The sequence below is a fragment of the Tympanuchus pallidicinctus genome, unplaced genomic scaffold (assembly GCF_026119805.1).
Source record: "Tympanuchus pallidicinctus isolate F22 unplaced genomic scaffold, pur_lepc_1.0 scaffold7, whole genome shotgun sequence".
Taxonomy (NCBI): domain Eukaryota; kingdom Metazoa; phylum Chordata; class Aves; order Galliformes; family Phasianidae; genus Tympanuchus; species Tympanuchus pallidicinctus.
In genome coordinates this window covers 11237333-11258570 of record NW_026294791.1, presented here as the reverse complement: position 1 = coordinate 11258570, position 21238 = coordinate 11237333, and the positions used below count along the sequence as shown (strand labels likewise).

The 21238-nt window shown below is 36.8% G+C and overlaps 1 protein-coding gene across 1 annotated transcript in view; it reads left to right on the top strand.

The window, feature by feature from the left end:
* The window catches only part of LOC128072376 (vitellogenin-1), a 41305-nt gene that overhangs the window by 16072 nt on the left and 3995 nt on the right, over nucleotides 1-21238 (top strand). Inside the window, exons 13-32 of the mRNA XM_052666092.1 lie at nucleotides 2273-2397; nucleotides 2483-2584; nucleotides 2674-2793; nucleotides 3056-3245; nucleotides 3335-3428; nucleotides 3541-3726; nucleotides 8745-8889; nucleotides 10437-10653; nucleotides 11482-11651; nucleotides 12303-13085; nucleotides 13169-13225; nucleotides 13958-14191; nucleotides 15180-15386; nucleotides 16336-16478; nucleotides 16994-17132; nucleotides 18337-18475; nucleotides 19189-19375; nucleotides 19782-19879; nucleotides 20233-20327; nucleotides 20433-20592. Of these exons, the coding sequence (XP_052522052.1) occupies nucleotides 2273-2397; nucleotides 2483-2584; nucleotides 2674-2793; nucleotides 3056-3245; nucleotides 3335-3428; nucleotides 3541-3726; nucleotides 8745-8889; nucleotides 10437-10653; nucleotides 11482-11651; nucleotides 12303-13085; nucleotides 13169-13225; nucleotides 13958-14191; nucleotides 15180-15386; nucleotides 16336-16478; nucleotides 16994-17132; nucleotides 18337-18475; nucleotides 19189-19375; nucleotides 19782-19879; nucleotides 20233-20327; nucleotides 20433-20592 (3591 nt within the window). The remainder of the gene's footprint in view (nucleotides 1-2272; nucleotides 2398-2482; nucleotides 2585-2673; nucleotides 2794-3055; nucleotides 3246-3334; nucleotides 3429-3540; nucleotides 3727-8744; nucleotides 8890-10436; nucleotides 10654-11481; nucleotides 11652-12302; nucleotides 13086-13168; nucleotides 13226-13957; nucleotides 14192-15179; nucleotides 15387-16335; nucleotides 16479-16993; nucleotides 17133-18336; nucleotides 18476-19188; nucleotides 19376-19781; nucleotides 19880-20232; nucleotides 20328-20432; nucleotides 20593-21238) is intronic.

Genomic DNA, 21238 nt, shown 5'->3' with positions numbered 1-21238 from the left:
TTGTTCTGACTGTACCCCTGAAATGCAGTAGATTGTTAATTCTTAGTGCCAGTATAAGAAATTTGGCTACTACTTAGATAGGATGTTTCAGCCTCTCATCCTGAAGGCTAAGGAACAAGATCACTTTCTAGCACATGCTAAACTTAGAGTTGCATAATTTAGTTGGCTAAATGAAGTCCATTCTCCATTACACTTGTGTGGGAGGATGCTCCAACTTTCTGTTTTGATTTGTTACCTCTAGCCACAGGTGAAATGTGTTTCAGTGAGTCCATTCTGGAGGAGTTACCATAGTGACAGCAGTAATGCTGTGCCTATTTCCTCTCTAAAAACAAAAATGTGCCCTCACCTTCACAGATTTTTTGAGATGGTAGGTGCTGAATTTTTAATGACAGGCACTAACATCAGATGAATATGCCTCTAATCAAGAATCTGTCATATGTGGAAGCCACAAATAATGTTTCACAGTCTACATAGTACCCCTAAAATCAGCCCAGGTACTGCTCAATATAGAAACTGACAGAATCTGACTCTCAACATGCACTTTTTTTTTACAAATTTATATTACAAAAAAATGTTTACTAATGTTCATAGGTATGAAAGGCTGCTTTCTTCGATCACTTTATTTTTGCTTTCCATCTTCCCTGAGGCAAGACGTTTAGTCAGACACATGCAGGTGCCCTCACATTCTCACGCTGAAGCAGCTATGGTGTACCATCTGACCCCGTTAGTAGAATTCTTCTTTGGTAAATATTTTCTTACAGCATTAGAGCTGCATAACATCTGAGGTATTGAAAACACCCCCTTTGTCTTCAAGCTGATGAATTTTGTATAATCATTTAATCATTTATTAGCAACACTTCTTTCTAAGTATCAAGAAATATATTTTTTTTTCTTAACTAACATTTCTTGAGTTAGAACACAAATGCACACAGAGACACCCCCCATAAGAAAATAGTAGTTATTGACACACTCATGAGATTTTTTTTTAAAAACAGAAAGTGGCACCAGAAAAATCACATGGGCCTGAGTGTTCATAAGATCCCATATCTGTGAACCAAAAATAGACTTGTCTTTAAATTTTGGCTAAGTAATTTAATAGAATGTAGTCATTCCTCTTCTGGAAAGAGGCCAAAGTCTCACTCTCTTCATAACGAATCCAGGAGCTGGACTTGATGATCCCCATGGGTTCCTTCCAACTCAGAATATTCTATGATTCTGTGAACACTTGAAAACATATTTCCTACAATTCAATCATTTCTATACAGGTCATGAAATTAGTGGTCTGCTTTTTCCAGGGCTCTGAATTTATCCTGAATTTTGAAAGCTGATTTTGATTGTGCTGGAATTCTAGGGCCAGTTTAATCAGTATATGGTGACTGTCTAACATAAGGATAAAAGAAATTTAACATAGGGAATCCTCAAATAGTTCACTGTTCTTCAACTTGTGTTGGAAGAAGGAAGAGAGTTGGAAGAAAGGAAGTGCAACAGGTACACCTGCATACTGTGTTGCCCTTGCTCCTGTTGAAATCTAGGGAAAATTAGAAAATCCTTGGGATTACTTCAATTCAGAAAATAGAACTGCATAAAGCTGTGCCAAGTTCAGGAAGAATGTATAACTATCCTCTCCACTGATTATCTGTACCTAAGAACATTGTAGATGATAAATCTAAAGTCGAGAAAATAAATACAAATTACCTTTGTTCTGAGTTTACACAATAGTTAACAACTACTTAACAATTAGTAGTTGTTACTTAACAATTTACATTTTATGAAAAGAGTTACAGCATGTGGTATGAGACACGTTAAATAGCCTCTGAGTCATCAGAGAAAGAAATCTACACCACCTCACCATCTGTACTTACAGGGCATCTGTACCATTTTTCCTATAACATTAGCAAAGGATGGTAAATCTGTTTTCATTTCTGACCCTTCTTCCTTTGTCAAGTTGCTTTAAACAATGTCTTGTAAAAGCATTTCATAAATTGGTATTATAGAATCTGACTGAATGTAAATTATATAGAAAAAGCAATAAGAAACATAGCATAGTCACTGCATGTTGAGCAGGGGACTTAAAATTTTGCCAATTAACAGTTCAGAAAGGCAGAATATTCTGTTTATGCCTGTTTTATAATATTGGTTTTGTGGCTGATTTTTCTAGCCTTTCTCACATCATCTTGTATCTGTTTTGTTATGCAATTAGTAAATTGACACAATCTGCAAACGTGGCTTTAAAAACTGACTGGGCTATGTTTTACTGCCTGTTTTTATACAGAGTTCCTTATGAGTGGACTGGCAGCTAAATATTTGGTACTGAATAATGCAGGAAGCTTAATTCCAACAATGGCAGTGTCCCAGCTGCGGACACATTTCCTTGGAAGAGTTGCTGATCCCATAGAGGTAATTGGTTCAATCTGCAGTTTGCCTCTCACACCTTCCTATAATCTTTATCCAACCAGTATTTCAATTTTACTTTGTCTCACAGGTGGGAATAGCAGCTGAAGGACTTCAGGAGATGTTTGTTAGAGGTTACTCTCCTGACAAGAACTGGGAGACTAACTATGACTTCAGGGAAATCCTAAAAAAGGTAAATTCTAGGGGAAGAAAAGAAAATCTGTCAAGTGTTGTTTCCCCAAATGTTATGAAGAAACAGATTTTCTTCCTCTTCTCATGCAGCTATCGGACTGGAAGGCACTCCCCAGTGACAAACCCTTTGCATCGGGTTACCTGAAGATGTTTGGCCAAGAGTTGTTCTTTGGTGAACTTGATAAAAACAGCATCCAAAATGTATTGCAGGTATCATTTCAGAAGTACTACAACATAGGCATCAAAAGTATTAAAATGCTATTTCTTCTGCATGTTCCTTCCCTTCTCCTTAACTTTTTTTTTTTAAGTCTTTAGTCTTGTCTTTAGCATTAATCAAGGCAAATAAATTCAAAATTTGATCAGGATTAGCTATAATCATTGTTCGCAGACATTCCCCTGAGGCACAGTTAATAACATGGATCATGATATTCAAGTTCTGCTTGTTTAGACAAGTTGAACTCTGTAATTGCAGGCATGGTATGGACCTGATGAAAAAATCCCTTCAATAAGGAGATTAATCAGTAGCCTTCAAAGTGGCATAGGAAGGCAATGGACCAAGGCTTTACTATGCTCTGAGATTCGTCGTATCGTGCCTACCTGTACTGGATTCCCAATGGAGACCAGCTTCTATTATTCTTCTGTCACAAAAGTGGCAGGAAATGGTAATGTATTTCAAGACCTGAGCAATACATATATGATTATAAAGAATTGGGCAGAATTTTTAACACTTTGCTTACTTTCCTTCTAATAGTTCAAGTGCAAATTACACCTTCTCCAAGGTCTGATTTCAGACTGACTGAGTTACTAAATTCCAACATTAGACTGCGTTCCAAAACGAGTCTGAGGTAAATATTTTGGGTAAATTAAAAAAATAATATTTTAAAGTGACAAAAGCCACAAAAAATTCAACTATTTACTTTATGTATGTAATCTTACTCTCGCATTCTAATTTTTCAGCATGGCTAAACATATGACCTTTGTAATTGGGATCAACACAAACATGATCCAGGCAGGGTTGGAAGCACACACCAAGGTAAATGCTCATGTACCTGTGAATGTTGTTGCCACTGTCCAAATGAAGGAAAGAAGTATCAAAGCTGAAATTCCACCATGCAAAGAAGAGACTAATTTAATTACTGTAAGGTAAGCCACAGCACTTATCTTTCTGTGTAGTCATATTGACTCTTTCTGAATTAAACAAAACATTTGCTTAGGGAGCTTGCCTTTGACTGACAGCTTGGGTAACTGGCAGTGATCAGTGTAGATGAATTTAAAAGAAAGATATGCACAAAAGCTTTGTTTGAAATTATGTTTTGTTTCCTGTGGTCTTGACCAGAAAATCACAATTTTTCAGACATGAGACTCATAAACTATTCAAAGTTCATATGACATAAAATTTCTACCCTAACACATATATTTGAGTTGAAGACACTGGGTAAGATATAAGCCAACTGGCTTCTATCATTTTTAACAGATAACCTATGCATCTGGTGCTTGTAACCATAAAGGACTTGGTGTAACTTGTGCTTTTACTTTGTTTCCTGTGGCTGCCATTTGGTTTTCTTGCCTGTTAGGTTTACTTGATTTATTATCAGTGTATGCAATTACAATACACTCTGGAAAACAATTGTAGCCAGATGCCAAACAAATGAAAACAGATGGAAATACAAGCACAAAGAGAGGGAGGAAACAGAAAGAATATGTCCAAAGAATCAAAGCATTAGACCAAAGCCTTGAAAACCTTCATACACGCATGAAAAAACAATGAGAAAGACAAGCTAAAAATTCATAACACAGGAAAAAGCACCACTGACAACAAAAATCAACTACTATGCAAGCTGCAGAAATGTTAACAAGTTTCTGCTCTAGGAGTACAGCCATAACAAAAGAGCTCTGTTGCTTGATCCAGCTGCAATTAGCATTCATGGCTGCAGGCCCAGAGAAGCTCTGCAGGTCTCATCAGTTTAGCCACCACAAAGGCTAATCATTATTCTCCTTTGCTCTTCAGTGGTCACAGACCAGACTATTAGGCATTTGACATCACATCCTCCTCCCTAATATGATTCCTCAGATCCATCAATTCTTATTGTAATCAGGTTCTCCACACAGAGGAGGGAGTGTTTCAGCAGTTCACAGAGCATCAATTTTCTGTGTGTAAGCTGCTATGGCACACAAACCAAATTATTTTGTTCATTTTCTTATGAAGACCAGGACAGTTCACTCTCAAAATCATCAGGGACAATAGGCACCCCTTCTCACTAGCTCTCAATGTTGGATTGGGCAAAGTGGATATTAACTCAATAAGGATGCTGAACTGGAATGAGGATATTGAAGATTGGGATGAAGTTTAGGGCCTCAAGGTGAGCTAGAACTGTTGGCAGAAGGATCCTTCTGGCAAATCAAAATAATAAATATTTTCCTTCTTTGACTGAAGATGGAATCAAATAAGAAACAAAGGTGTTAAAGGCATCGAGTAAGGCAAGACAGTATAAGAAATAGAGGATCGCAGCCAGGGAGTTCATGAGTTCCTGCCCAAGCTCTCCTGTAGACCCTGTAGCATTATCATTTATAAAGTGAAGTAGTCAGCTGGAAATAGCTCTATAATGCCAAGTATATGAAAAAGCTAATGCTCACTAGCTAACTTCTAGCACAATCAATTTTTCTCCAAAAAGCATTCCTGCTCATTCTTACAAAACAAATGCTTGGTGGGAATCGCACAGAGCAATGGAACAGCAATGAGTACAAGTGAAGATAAAGCAATAACTAGAGAACGTATCACTGAACCACATCAATGAGAAGGTCAAAGAACAAGCAAAGTACAATCTTAAAGCCACAAAGAGAAACAAGCAGGCATAATGTGTTGAGAGGAAGTGTGCATGTATGTTATAAATAGAATGAGTCCAAAATCATAGTTTAATATAGACTTTCTCTTCCTTTTGCTCAGTTCCACTAAAAAATAAGGAACCTATTGCATATAATATTTTAGAGGTATTCTGACACCTTCCTGTGTTAGCTTAAAGTATTCTATTGAAAGATGATTCTAGAAAACCGTTGCTCTTACAGTTGCTTGTAAATTCCATTCAAAATATTTTAGTATTAAGCATTTTGTCTTGATGGTCACTGAGTTACCGTCTATACTCCCATGTCATTACAGCTGGTCAGGATGTAATATTATTTTCCTTTTCATCTCTCACACCCAGACACAAGTAGTAAACATTTTTCAATAGCATTTAGTTCAGTTATATCCTACATGCTGTACAGGTTACAAGCTGTCACAGCTGTGGGATTTATATAAATTTCCAGGAGTGGAAGTGAAACTCAAGTGAGCAATCACAGACTCAAATAAAAAAATCCCAAAAACTTTGGTGACAGAGAGATTGTACACGAAGGACCCAACTTTCTTTATAGTAAAAATCAGAACACAACAATTAATCACACCATGGAGAGAATATATAACATATGTTTCAATTCAATCCTATCAAAGTTAAATTTAATTAAAATAATAGTTATTTTTAAGGCTCTTTTAACATAATTATTTGGTATACTGCAGATGGTTGCTAAAATAGATTTTTAAACAAAATTTACAGGAAGAAGTAAAAATCAAATAAATTTCAGGGGAAATTAAAGCCCTATGATTAAAGTATAATATGGAGAGCTGCCAAAGAATTTGCACTTTGCAAATATATCACATATTCATAATGATAGGCTACTGAAGTATCTACATAATCTTGAATAGAGCTCCTACTATGGGGCTTTTTCACTTATTTTAACTGTAGGATAAGCAGAAATTGCTTCACCTGGGCATATTATAAGATGAATTACCAAATTAAAATGCTGTATACAACATATAATGAAAAATGCAGAAGAGTAAGTGTATGTATGTAATACATGAGCTCTATGAGCTTTCCACACTCCTTGGCTGGGGAAAGATGAGGGCAATGACTCATGCTTCAAGCATTTGTTATCGTGACACCTTTGCACCAAGGTCAGAAGGATATGTGCTATTTCATTTCACCATAGATTAAAAAGAGCTAAAGATCTGGTAGTAGAATTGCCTCTTGCTTCTCATTTCTTTAGATATGATGTCATGCTGTGCTTTAAAAACCAGAAAAATAGTTTTTCAATGATCTTTTGGGTTATCATTTTTGTTTTAAACAGACATTGAGCTCTTCTGTCTCCGTATTAGGGATATGTGTAAGGCCACATAACCCAAAATATCAGTGGGCCCAACACAGCTGAATTGCTTGTCCCTTACCCCTGCCGTGAATTTAGCTTATACTATAGCACAGCTTCTTCTCTCATCCAAAAAAATACACTAATACATATTGGAAAATCTCCCTTTTATTTTCTTCTCCCTTGTGTGGGATCAGAGAGAACACATTCTTTCATACCATAGCTTTAGGCCTTCTTTGTGACTGTTTTTCTTGTTAAAGGACCAGAACTGGCTCTTGCAGCCTATTTTTACAGTACTGTGTGATTCTGCAGACATTGACATGTGTCACCTGTGATGCAGCTACATTTGTCGGCTCTCTGTGCTCAACAGGGAGGAATCGATCTTCTACTTTCATTAGGTGGCAGGAGTAGACTATTGGCATAAAAAATACTAAAAAAAAAAATTGGAAAAGAAACCCCAGGGCTTTCTGCTTGGAGACCCAGACTGCTGTTCAGTGGTCATTTGAATTATTGAATGGGATTAAAATAAAAATCATTTCCTTTTTTGTCCCTTTACTCAGATGAACCATCTGAAATGCAAGTTGATTTGTATTTTCTTTTATCCCCTCAGCTTGTTAGGGAGAATATTTTATTTCAAATTCCATTCTTCAAGGTTCTCCTCTCACCCACCGTGGAGCGTTGCTGTCATGTCCTTATCTTAAAAAAAAAAAAAAGAGAGAGATGGAAAAGAAAACAAAGCCCACAGGTGACATACGTTTTATTGAGGTGTTCCACATGAAGTGCAATTGTGTGCTTTACAGTGCACACAGCACGGTAGGAGCCTTCAAGAGGAAGAGAGCGCTATCAAATGAATACAAATTCATCTTTCATATAGGTTAGATTGGAATTGCTCAGGTTAGTACAGTGTGGACCATATTAAAATAGAGACCATTTTGTAGACTATCTTTCCATTTATTGTCACAAAGGCCACCTTCATTGGTGGACCACAAAAGCCTCAGGGCAAGGAGATCAACTTCATACATGAGAAACAGCATGTGCAGAATTCTGAGTCGGATATTAGTTCTGATAAATGACTAATAAGGTAGAGTTAGCACAATGTTAATAGCTCAGAGAAATAGGTTTTAATCTGTCAAAAGTATTCAATAGTCAAGACACTTCTCTGACCCAAATCAAAACTCATGGTTCTTACAGCACTGTAACAGCATCCACAAAGATTATAGAGTATGGAACAAAGGGGTCAGGGTATTTGGCCACAAGAGTCTCATACCACTTATATAATTTGTTCTTTTAGCATCTTATATCTCTTGTCCTTGATTCTGACTAACACTCCTAAGCCCCACAGCACTGTAAACAAATTACAAAATACACATAGATAAGTAAGTATTAGGTCCTTCACCTTCCAACAAATCTCCCCATGATATCTTTCTAAGGCATATGGATATACGAGTGCAGTTAGACAAAAGTAGAAACATTTATTTAATTGTCTGAGGCTAAAAATATTGCACAGGAAATAGCATTTACTGGCCACCAGCCCACTGCATGATTTTTTTTTCCTGAGTTATGGCAGTATGGTATTCAAAGGAAGTGAAAACCAAGTTTAGCAGTGAATGTGCAAAAGGTTTTAAAAATAAAAATTAAAAAAATATGAGATTCAAAAATTGAATAATTTAACCTATAGCCAGATTTCTAAGCAGGCTGTTCTTCAAGGCATTAGGCTTATGCAGATCCCATAGAATACAGTTCTTTTAACTGATACCTGTGATTGTGAAAGACTAACTGCAAGCTCTCTGGACTGAGATCAGTCCATGTATTTATTCAGTTTAAGCAGTCCTTGGAAATAAAGCTAGCAGGAAAGATGTTGTAAATATCTACAAAGCAATTTGCAAGGTATGATACTTGTTGCTGAGTACGTGCTATGTGGCATTATTCAGGTCTTTTCCTTAGCAGTGCTTTATCAATACAGGTCCCCTCTAATGTTTATTCTGCAGCTCTAGGACATTTGCTGTTACACGAAATATTGAAGATTTGGCTGCTAGTAAGATGACTCCAATTCTTCTACCTGAAGCAGTGCCTGACATAATGAAGATGTCCTTCGACTCAGATTCTGCATCAGGCGAGACTGATAACATCAGGGTAACTGTTTGACTATTTTTTGGCTTTTAATCAGGAAAAAACCATTTTTTTCCCCCATAGGAAAATGTACAATTCATCTCTGACCAGTGTTACCTTGCACAGAATAAGTCACATTCAATCTAATAACACAAGTAGCCTGTAGTAGCATTATTTTAAAGTCTGGGTTGTAATCATGTCAGACTTACAACACTTTCAAAAGCAAGAACACTTGCTTTAGTAATTAATTTTACACTGCCATCTACAGGATAGGCCCACAGTCTTTAAAACACTTTGCAGCCATAATACAATCATTACATTCCTGGGATAGGCAGTACTCCGCAAGATGTTCCAGTATTCAGCATGTAGAGCTAAATTTACTGCGTATAGTTACCTTGATTCAAGGATGGATGGCAGTTTGTGCGTGAAGTCAAATGACTTCCTAAACTAAAGCTTTCCATAAAAGCAACTACATGCTTTCTTCTGATGGGCAGCATTGTGAAGGCCTCACCATAACATTTCTTTCAATGGAAAACTGACAGAGATGAGGAACATATTTTGCTGTTCTGGTTGCCTTATCATCCTGCAACTCTGAAGTTTTTCAGATAAAATAAGAGATGAGGGTGAGTACAGCACTTTCCTATGGAAAAGTCAATGGGTAAATGTACTGTCAGCTGGAACAATTTCCAGTATTCCAGAACAAGCAAAGCTTTGTGCCTACGTGCTCATTACAAACATTTATCACTCTGCAGTTATTCTTGAATGAATAATACCTGAAAAATGGCACAAACTTGACCATTTCCCATTGTCATTATCATTCCCTTTGGAAAGAAAGGATTAGCATAAAAATTCCAGTTTTTCAGTGCTGTACGTACAAGTTTGGAATTTCGTGAGACATGATGTACTGAGTAAAAAATTAACTGCAGAATATGAAAAGAAATCTTATGGTCATGTTTCTTTTGCCATTTGCTTTATTTCTCATTTCATGGACTTGATTCTAATTTTAGTTAATTTTAATTAACTCTTCCAGAAGCATAACTTTCAGCATGTGTATATGGCACACTTTTGAGTGAAAATTTCTAACATCTGATATGCTTTGGATGTCTAGGAAATTTCTGTGATCTTCTAGTTGATATATTCTCACATCCAAGTCGCACCACAAGTGAGACAGAATTTGCATAAGCATAGATGAAGGTTCTGTAGTTCTACCAAATTATAAAGCAAAGAAAAGAACTTCAGTCAGTCTAGAGCCACACTCACACTGATTGTGAATCTGTTAACACAGTCTAATACTCTAGGAAAGCAAAATAAAATAATTGCAATTATTTTGTGATGTAGTTTACCAGTCTTATGGACTCAAGCACTTTTTTTTTTTGCTCTAGATAGTCTGAGCCATTTAACTGATAATTTTGTCCAATTGAAAGCCAAGATGTTGTACATAGCCTTGCTATCTCAAACTGGTTAGTACCTTCTGTAGAGTAAATGTATGTATGACTGAAACAGAATTGATAGCATGTAACCATTTCTCTTACTGTTGCCCACTTTTACTTGACAAGTGTATTATCTAACAGGACAGACAGTCTGTTGAAGATGTTTCATCAGGAAATTCCTTCTCCTTTGGACGTTCTTCCTGGAAGGAGCCATTTGTTCAATCCATGTGCTCCAATGCAAGTACATTTGGGGTTCAAGTCTGCATTGAGAAGAAAAGTGTACATGCAGCATTTATAAAAAATGTGCCTCTTTATTACCTTATTGGAGAACATGCCCTTAGAGTGAGCTTCAAGCCAGGTAAATTGAATTGTGCAAGAAAAAAGAAAGTGATGGATGGGTAGATGAATTGTTGTTGATGTGCGTACATATATATTTTTATACATACATATATGTTTTTCGTACCTTAAGCGCCACTAAAACTACCATTAGAACTTTCAACCTTCCCGTATATAATTTTGTCACCAAACTCCTTTGCAGCGTTAATACACCTCTCCCCTCTCTGCCTGAGCAGCGATTCCCAGCTCTCCCAGAAAGTGGCTATGCAGTGCAGTGCTTCTCAGCATGGTCTGCGTCACACAGAGCTGATCTGTACCTGCAGAGCGTGTCTGATGTGTCCTGAATCGTTGGATTTGGGATGCAAGCAAAGAGCAATTGGACATGGGCAACAGATCTAACACAGTGTCCTGTAGCTACAGTTTAAAAACCCAGAATCTTAAAAGGAATTACAGATTAACCCTGCCTGGATCTAGTCCTAAATATCTTAATCCATGATCATAAGAATTGAAAGCACAGCAGGCCACTGAATTTAGGTCTGGCCTTTTGGGCCATTCTTTATAATTCAAGAGGAAAGCCTTTGTTTCTGGTGCCTAACTCCCCTTCCTATAGTGTTATCTAGCTAAGCAATCCAATTCACTGGATTTCAATCTTAGATTATTTTGTTTACTGACATGAAAAGATCATACTATCATACTAACATTATAAAACTTTATTATTGCTAGCATGTATCTTAACTGTTTTTAAAAGTTACTCAGTATGAAACATTTCAACAAATACTAGCAAAAAATGTCTTATTCTATTATTCAATTACTACTATTAACAATAATACTAATTGTTGTGAAATTTCAGTCTACACAGATGTACCTATTGAAAAAATACAAGTAACAATTCAAGCGGGAGATCAAGCTCCTACAAAAATGGTACGTTTAGTGACATTTGAAGATCCAGAGACACAAGTGTCTTCCAGCAAAGAAGTGATCAAAAGAGTGAAGAAAATCCTTGATGACACCGATAACCAGGTACAGCTGTAAAAACCTACTTCTAGGTTTGTGGAAGGCTGCACACAAAGCTTAATTATTTATATTTCTTTTATTTAGTAGCCTCACTTTTTTAGATAGTAAACAAGAGTTGGAAAATCAAATCTGGCTTTCGGTGGGTCTTTTGATTGAATTCATCTCTTTTGCAGTAAATGTGGTGAAGGACTTTAGGGAGAGCAGTTTGGTTTTATAGGTTTTTCTGAAGATCAGCCATGTAAGATCCAAAATAGATGTGGGCCCAGAAGATAGCTAGCAGCTTCCAGTTACTACAACTGTGGCAGAAAGGTATGATATCTTCCTACATACCCAGCTTGCTCTGAGGTAAGCATAGTTACAGCCCCATCACTATTAACACTAGTCACATGTAATTGTATGATCAACAATATCTACACAGGGATTTGGAGTACTGTTTTACTTATTTGTGTTCCTCATACATTATTATGTGTTGGCCTTATTGCAATGTATTGCAGGGATGCTATCTCAGGCTTACATCTCATCTCTTAAGGCAGCAGAGAAATTCATAGTTCTCTGTATCTATTTTACCTACAGCCTTCTGCAGGGACAGATAAAAAAAAATTGTTTTCTATTTCCAATGGTTTCTAATGGTTTTCATAATGGTTTCCAATTGACTAGGCAACAAGAAACTCCAGAAGCTCCTCATCCAGTGCCAGCAGCATCAGTGAGAGCACTGAGAGTACAACGAGCACCCCTTCCAGCAGTGACTCTGACAACAGAGCATCACAAGAAAACACTCAGTTTAATCTGAAATCAAGGCGATCCAAAGCCAAAGAGAAGAAATTCTACCCATTTGGGGACAGCGGTAGCAGTAGTAGTAGCAGTAGTAGCAGCAGTAGCAGCAGTGATAGTAGCAGTAGTAGTAGCAGTAGCAGTAGTAGCAGCAGTGATAGTAGCAGTAGTAGCAGCAGTGATAGTAGCAGTAGTAGCAGCAGCAGTAGTAGTAGCAGCAGCAGCAGTAGTAGCAGCAGCAGCAGTAGTAGTAGCAGCAGCAGCAAGAGCAAAAGCAGTAGCAGAAGGAGCAAAACCAATAGTGGCAGCAGCAGTAGCAATAGCAAGGGCAGCAGCAGCAGCAGTCGTAGCAAAAGCAACAGTAAGGGCAGCAGCAGCAGTAGCAAATCATCTGGTACAAGGCGGAATGCTAAGAAGCAGTCCAAGACCACACCATTTCCACATGCCAGCACGGCTGAAGGAGAAAGAAGTGTCCGTGAGCAGAAACAGAAAACACAGAGTAGCAGCAGTAGCAGCAGAAGAGCCAGCAGCAACAGCAGGAGTACCAGCAGCAGCAGTGAAAGCTCTGGTGTTTCCCATCGCCAGTGGAAACAGGACAGACAAGCTGAGACTAAGCGTGTCAAGTCTCAGTTTAACAGTCACAGTAGTTACGACATTTCTAATGAATGGGTAACATTTTTAAATGCTTTGACTTCTACTAAGAGGTGATCTTCACTGAGCTGTAGGTAATTGCTTCTTTTGGAATTTTGCAGGAAACATACCTGCCAAAAGTATACCGGCTCCGCTTCAGGTCTGCTCACACGCACAGGGTAGGTGCCTAATTAAATTGCACATTGCTGTGGTGGCTGGAGCTGATATGATCAAGCATATTGCTGGAAGGCTTTGGTTCATTTCACTTGACTATTTCATATTGTCTAATAATACCACTCAGTACTGACAAAATAAAAATAATTATTACTAATATACTAGCTATTATACTGCATCCCTCTGTTGCAGGGATGCAATATCAGGGCCTTCCTGTGTGATTAACTGCTTCCATATTTTTTTAGGGAGTCATAGTAGAAGGACAAAATCATTGTATATCAAAAGCTGGGTTCAGTATGCATTAGTGCATGGGAGTATGTTGAAGTACTTCTAAGGATGACAATGAAGTGAATTTTGTAGGTGTTACCTGCACAGTTATTGTGTGTTCTGCTTATGAAAGAGAAAGATGATCTGTAGTGTTTTTAATTAAATATTAATATCTTTTTAAATAGTTTCTAAATAATCACGAAGTTCAAGCTTAGCTTTGCCTGTCATTAGAACTGGACAATACAATGTCACCATTTACAATCACTGTCTGCATGGCATTACTATTTGAAGAGAGGTATAGGTGGATATAAGGCACATTCCTATCCAATTTCATGTCTGCTTCATAATAAAAGTCATATGCTGTCTATGTATAAGTTGCCTGCACAAGAAGGCTTATAGCTCTGATTATGATGTCTACACTAAAACTAGAGGCCATGCCATAGCTTTTTTAACCTATTTGTGTTTCATAGCATTCAGGCCACAGGACATCAAGCAGCTCATCGTCATCTTCCTCTGAGTATGGAAGCAGCCACAGCAACAGCAGCAGCAGTGACAGCAGCAGCAGGAAAAGCCATATGAGCAGCTCCAGTAGCAGTAGCAGCAGTCACCATCACGGGGAAAAAGCTGCCCACAGCTCAAGGAGAAACCCTGTGAGCAGAGGAGCCACTACTCATCACAGACATGAATCCAGCCTGACACACGAGGTAGTATCTCAGAAGTTGCAGACGGACTGTAACCAGTTGAGCCAGGCAGCACCAGAAAGTTGTCAAGTTTGTAAACTGGAACATAAAGTGCACTGAAGTTCACTTTCTCCCTGTAAAATATTTTTTCCAAATTCCTTTCACCTTGGAGTCTTGTTTCTTGATTTCTGTATTACATTGTCCTTCATTTCTAAAGGCATTAGGTGTATGTGAAAGCCTGGAGCAGAAAATGATTGAAGAAAATAAAGGGAAAGGTGATATAAATTAAAGGGGAAAAAAATTCTTTTTTCTTATGAAACTCCAGAGTTCAAAAAAACTTAGAATCTAGGTAAAAACGCAAGTTAGAAGGATATAAGATTTATGTAAAGAATTAAAAATAAACAAACAAACAAAAAACTCCACCAACTTAATTCCTTCTAGTTGTCATGAATGCATGCTGAGTATAAATAAAATCATAATGCCCATGGTCATTTCTGATTTAGGAAATTTAAAGTCCCATTAGGCAGTGATCATTCTTATCTTTAATACATACTTGATATTCTGGAACAGTATTGCAAATGCAGAAAATGTCTATGGGAACTCTGCCACCAGAAAGAATTTCGGAATAATTTGTTTGAAGAAGCGGTTGTATAGTAGAATACACTGTGAATGTGTATAACTCTACGAAAGTACCCAGTATGTACATAGACAGCTATTCTGAATATCAAAATAATGCACAAAATCTTAAGAAGTGTAAAAAGATAGTATAGAAGAGTCTTGGATCCTGTATGAAAACAATCACATCCTTGAAAATTTCTCTTGGTAATGAAATGACTAAGCCTGAAACCAAAACTATTCTTAATTATTGGAGATAAAGATAAGATGTACCATAAATTAAACTGCTGAAGGATGAAGGATGCTACTTGCTATCAGCATACGTATACCGGACTGTAGGCTCTCCAGTGAATGCACTGAAATACTTAAGCACAGATGGTTGGGGGTTGTTTTTCAGCGCAACTTCCTGGGAGACATAATTCCACCTGGCATTACGATTGTGGCACAAGCAGTAAGAAGTGACAACAGAAATCAAGGTTATCAAGCTACAGCATATGTTCGTTCCGATGCTGCCAAAGTTGATGTGCAACTAGTTGTGGTTCAGCTGGCTGAAACCAATTGGAAAGCATGTGCTGATGCTGTAATACTGCCTCTGAAAGCACAGGTAAGTACACAGGCAGCTTTGCCAAGTGAGACATCTAAAAGGCCCACAGTTTTTAAGTAACTACGGTGAACCTGCTGATTAGAAAGTCCAAACAGGGAATGCATAAGTATTTTGAAATGTGCTCCAATTTTAGTAAAAAAAAAAATCAGAAAACGTTCATAAATTTCACTCTCCTTTTGAATTAAAACAAAACCAAACACAAAATAAAAACCAGCAACTTCAAAGCCTGACTCCCCCCAAAATTTTTATCTTCAAGATGCATGAAAATGTTATTTATAGAAGTATTTTAAAAGTTTGAAAATATTTCTATCTAATTATTATTTCTCATTGAATACAAGTATGCTTTTCTGGAAATCAAACTGTTTTTCTCTATGTAACTCATTTCAGAAGATCAATTATTCAAAGGCATTTGAAACATTCTATTTCTTGGGATTTTTATGAGATAGCAGAAAAATTAAGGTTAGATAATTGGTTGACACTTGAGAAAACACAGATGAAATTATAGGTCTTTTCTTTTTTCCACTCCTTCCTATGCTGTACTTCCAATGCACCCATGAAGGAAACAAATATTTGGATAATAATTTACAAACTTCTACATTTTGCAGCAGCTGTTAATTAATTCATCCTGTCATTTCAGCATTCAAAACACAGAAGCTCAGTACAGGAAACACTGCAGAAGACTAATAGACATTTTAGTCCAATATTCTTCTAGAACAAAATGTATACTGTTATTAGCTTACCAAGTTTAAGTAAATCTTAAAACTTAAATCAAGTTTAAGTAAGGAAATTGCAGCAAACCTTAGTGTATCTAAGAGTGAAAGAAAAGATGTAGAAACATAAAAAATCAATGTGAAATTTCAGGAAAGAAGAAAAATTTATATTTTGAAATTACTAATGATGTTTCTGCGATTCTTTTCTGAAATTTGGGTGTCTTTTCCTGTTTGTAAAGGTTAGAATGAGATGGGGCAAGGAGTGCCGAGACTACAGGATAGCAGCCTTTGCTACCACGGGCCAACTGGCGAGGAAGCCAGCCATGCAGCTGAAGGTACAATGGGGAAATGTTCCTTCCTGGATAAAAAAGACGAGCACAGTGTACGTACTTTGTTCTTTCCTAAACTGTTGTGTTGCCTTTTATACACTAGTTGGCATTACAAATGCACTGAAAGAAATAGATGATTTTTTGAATACAGATAGTTTTGGAGAAAACACAAGTTCAGGGGCACAACAGTATTCTTTGAACGTCTTCTAGTTCCCCCACATGTTTCATATTAAAAGGCATCCTCCGAATATTTAAAATTTGACATGCTTAATTTCATTTCCCTTATTAAATGATTAGATATTTGGGTTCAAAATGACTTTTTGTTTTGAAATGTCCTTCTATTCAGTCTTTTAAAAAATAATGACCCACAACTGTTAAAATGATCAAAATAAAAACAATGTGTTTCCTTAGGATAAAATCAACCCTTTAGAATTACCCAAAGCGCTTTTTCTTTGACTTCAGTTTTCCCATTTTTTCCTCCAATTTCTCAGAAACGCCAGCAATCTTCACCCTCCAATATCTGTCTTTACTCATGGAGCTGAGTTTGTCACATCTTATTTATCTCTAGATTCATGCAGTACGTTCCTGGTGTGGCACTTGTTTTGGGCTTCTCAGAGGCACATCAGAAAAACCCGTCTCGTGAACTTATTCTACGGGCAGCTGCAACATCTCCACGAACAATTGATACAGTAATTAAAGTTCCTGGGGTATGTGTCAATTTTATTTTCTTTTTCCTTACCGTTAATGGATTTTGAACTTATTTGTTTTGATACTTTCATATTAAAAATGAAAAATTAATCATATTTTTTTAAAGAGAAGCTGTTATATACCCGCTAACAAGAGTATGAAATACTAGTATTGAATACTGTCTTTGATTTTGTACTGCCTTGGTGAAATAGGACAATAAGCAGAAGTAGAAAACTATAGCGAAATAATTTATTTCCATGATGAGAACAGTGGTTAGGCCCAGACTGCTTCAAATATGACTGCTTTACACTTACAGCTTTTTTTTAATCCTATGTGACAGTTTTGTGAAATATATATGGGCCTGGGAGCAGTTAATGGAGACCTTGAGAACATCTTGCACACCACAGCAGCCAAGTGCAGCATCTAATTATGTTTGTGCTTCAGTCCCACAGCTGCAGTTGACCACACTCTATGAGACAGGTCTGAGCAAGTTACGACAGCCACAGATAATTCTGTGGCTTTAACTCAGCTTTAACTAAATCGAAGCAGTTAGTTACACACTCAGAGCAGATTGCACAGGCTGGATCTGCAGAATCCTACTGATTAATTGGTCCTTGTCCACGAAATCCCTGTGCACTGCTTTAAAAGTTTCCCCCTATGTATCTGTGGTAAATTAATAACAGCTCGCTATTCATAAACAGAGAAATTAGTGTGTCTTTAACCTTCCTTTGTGCTTCAGAATTGCAGGATCTTTATTACATGATAATGAAGAAGTAGGAACATTAGGCATTAAGTTGATGCTCTTGGTAAATGTCTTTTGTATTTACAAAAGTAAGAAATCTTACCACCATGGCACATCATGCTATTTTTCAGCCTTTAACTGATGACATTCATTTTGCCAAACACATCCATCAGATTAGTTATTTAAATTTTTAAATCATTTTTTCAAAAGTCACATAATTATCATTTAAACTTCATCTACATAGATTACTTTCTAATGTTCTTAACAATTTCTCATAAAAGTCAGGAATTGAGACCAGAAGAGAGAGTGATTGCTAAGAAAAACCTGAGATTTGGGCATATCCTAGGGAGACTAACACAAGTACAGTTGTGTATCTTCAAGATATTTTTCGAGGATGTCTTTTTTGTTTGTCTCTTTGCAGTGATATCAAAAGCAATATGGCTCAATATATCTTAATGCTTTTTTCATTTCTATTTTTTCAGGTAACGCTTTACTATCAGGGACTCCGAGTGCCATTCACTTTGCCCTTAGGGCCATCATCTTCATCATATGAGACTAGAGATATCACTGCCTGGAATTTCCTTCCTGAAATAGCTTCACAAATAGCACAAGAAGATCAATGTAAGTACTACTTATATGATTGTCTCATGAGGAAGCAATGTTTGTAGATCCATCCTCTGAGACAACTGGGACTTGTCTTTACCCATATTGTTCTTCTAGAGGGAAGCTTAGTGTCTCCAACTCTGCTTTCGCAGCAGTTCATTTTATCACTTACATTTACTAGCAGGTGGATGAAGAGACTTTAAACTTATGTAAATCTTCAGAGTTTAGGAATCATTCCTATCTGCAAGCTGTGGAGATAATCTTTTGCCCCTTCTGAGAAGGTGCTATCTCTGTGTTGAGAGGCATCATTTGATGGGTGTAAGACAAATAATTAATTTTCTGCTATGTTTATTATTTTATTAAAAAAAATCATATGAGTTTTAAGTGATTGGTGTCTAACACTTCTGTTGGAAAATGTGAACTAGTTCTTTAATGGTTACTACTTTTAGTTTCTGAAGACAGTAAGTTTTAATCACTGTCTTGAGTTTTGCTTTTAGCATGTCATCAAAATCAATACTAATATAGTCTGTTAGCAATATGTCTGTTAGCAATTCTGTAGTGACATCTGTTCTTAGAGACTGGCAGCATCAAAAGATTTTGCCAAGGAGATGTTGAAGTTCTTTTTCTATTTGCTGTGTAGTCCAATCACACAGAAGCTGTCTTCAGTACTTTGCAGCAACACACCATGCCATTATCACATCTGCCATTTCTTTTCTGGTTTTGTTTTGCAGCCACATGTGAAGTCAGCGAGGGAGATTTCAAAACATTTGATCACATGAGCTTTACGTGTTCTTTCAATAAAAGCTGCAATGTGATAGTGGCCCAAGACTGTACTGAATATCCAAAATTCATCATTACCACAAGAAAAGTTGATGACCAGTCTTTGTCAAGAGAGGTTCACATAAATACAAGTTCAGCGTAAGTGTGGTTTATTCTGAAGGCTCAATAATTAGATACAAAACCTCAGGGAGTTAGTCTGGGAAGGGAGATGTCTAGATTGGGTGCAATTAGTTTACAGTCATATATTAGAGGATTTACCGACTTCTCATCTGACAGACTTTATTTTCATTTTCCTCATATTCAGTGTTGCAGTCAGGATCTTATAACCTGATCCATAAGTTCTCACACTGTCTTTTCTTCAGAGGTTGAATCGCAGCATCCAAAGTTCCAGTACATTCTGCATTTTGAACTGAGAGCAGCTCAGTCACTCATTCACAACCCAAATGTTCAAAATAGCTCTCTGCTAGCTTTGGCCACAAATATCTCTACCTTACATTTTAAATTAACTACTGGTTTCTTCTTTTTTTTCCTTTTTTTCCTATAGGAACATCACAATCTGTCCTGCAGCAGATTCGTCTCTGCTTGTGACATGCAATAAAGAATCAGTACTATCAGGCAGTGGAGTTTCTGAGTATGAAAAAGGTGAGCTTTCATACCCACATTTCTAGGACTGATTCAGAAACCAAGTATCTTCAAGACTGTTTTTTTTTTATAAGCTTCACAGAAACATCACACTGTTAAGAAATATCATTTTCATTTCAAGATTTAATAGACTGGGTACAAAAGTAAGTTCCAACTACAGGAAACCACAGTAGAATGTTTTTACAAATGAATGGAATGTTTCTTCTATTTTCGATGTCTCCACAAAACACAACATCAACAATTCCAAACCTTCTGATACAGCAGAACAGTGGTAATTGTGAAGGAAAATGATGTACTTTATGCTACTTATTCTCTCCATTATTTTAAAATTATGATTAACTATCTTTTTACAGACAATATTAAAATTTATAAAAATGGGACAAGAGTTATTGTGGAAGCACCAACACATGGACTGAAGAACGTGAATTTTGATGGTGAGATTCTTAAGGTATGGTGCCTTCTTTCAGAGTTAGTGCTTTCCATCTGTTTAGTGCCTTGTCAGTATAACAGATCATCACTTCAATATTCACTAAAAGGATGCACTGTTTTACAGGTTACTGTTACTTCATGGATGAGAGGAAAGACCTGTGGAATCTGTGGAAATAATGACAGAGAAAAGTACAATGAACTCCTAATGCCAAATCATAAGCAGGCACACAGCTGTTCCGCTTTTGTTCATTCATGGGTATTGCTAGAAGAAACCTGCTCTGGTGGTGAGTAGATCTGAAAACAATTTATGCTTGAGAGAATACAATTTCAGATTTCCTCTGCCAATAGCTGGAAAGACTTTTTTCTTTTAAAAGCAGTATTTTACTTAAAATGACAATAGTAGTATACATACATTTTAACTTCATTAGCCACTGACTCTTTAAAATGCTGCCTGTGAACACAGAGATTATACAATACTGCAAGTCTTTGTCTCACGTGCAGTTCAATGTTAAAGAATTGATTCTAACATAATTTCATAATAACATAATTCTATCATAATTTCTAATAATTTCTTACACTGAATAGCTTATTTCTTTGAGAGGCAAACTCAGATCTAAACTGACCTAACTGAAGTCAGTTTGATTTTTACTACTGAGACAAAGCAGTTGTAGCTGCTTTCCGTAGGCTTAATTTAACGAAACACTGCATGCTATCAATGTAGTAGGTCAAATCTGAAGTATATGCAAATTTTTGAGAGTGCACAAAATTTGTTTTTGTTCTTCATCATCTGAGGGTGCAATTTCAGGGAAATATTTAGAAATACAACTAAGGTAAAAGTTTCCTATCACATGGAGCTGGAAGAATAATGATGGTCTCCCGTAACATCAATACAGTTTTGTTTTGTACATCTCCATTTACCTTGGACCTGAG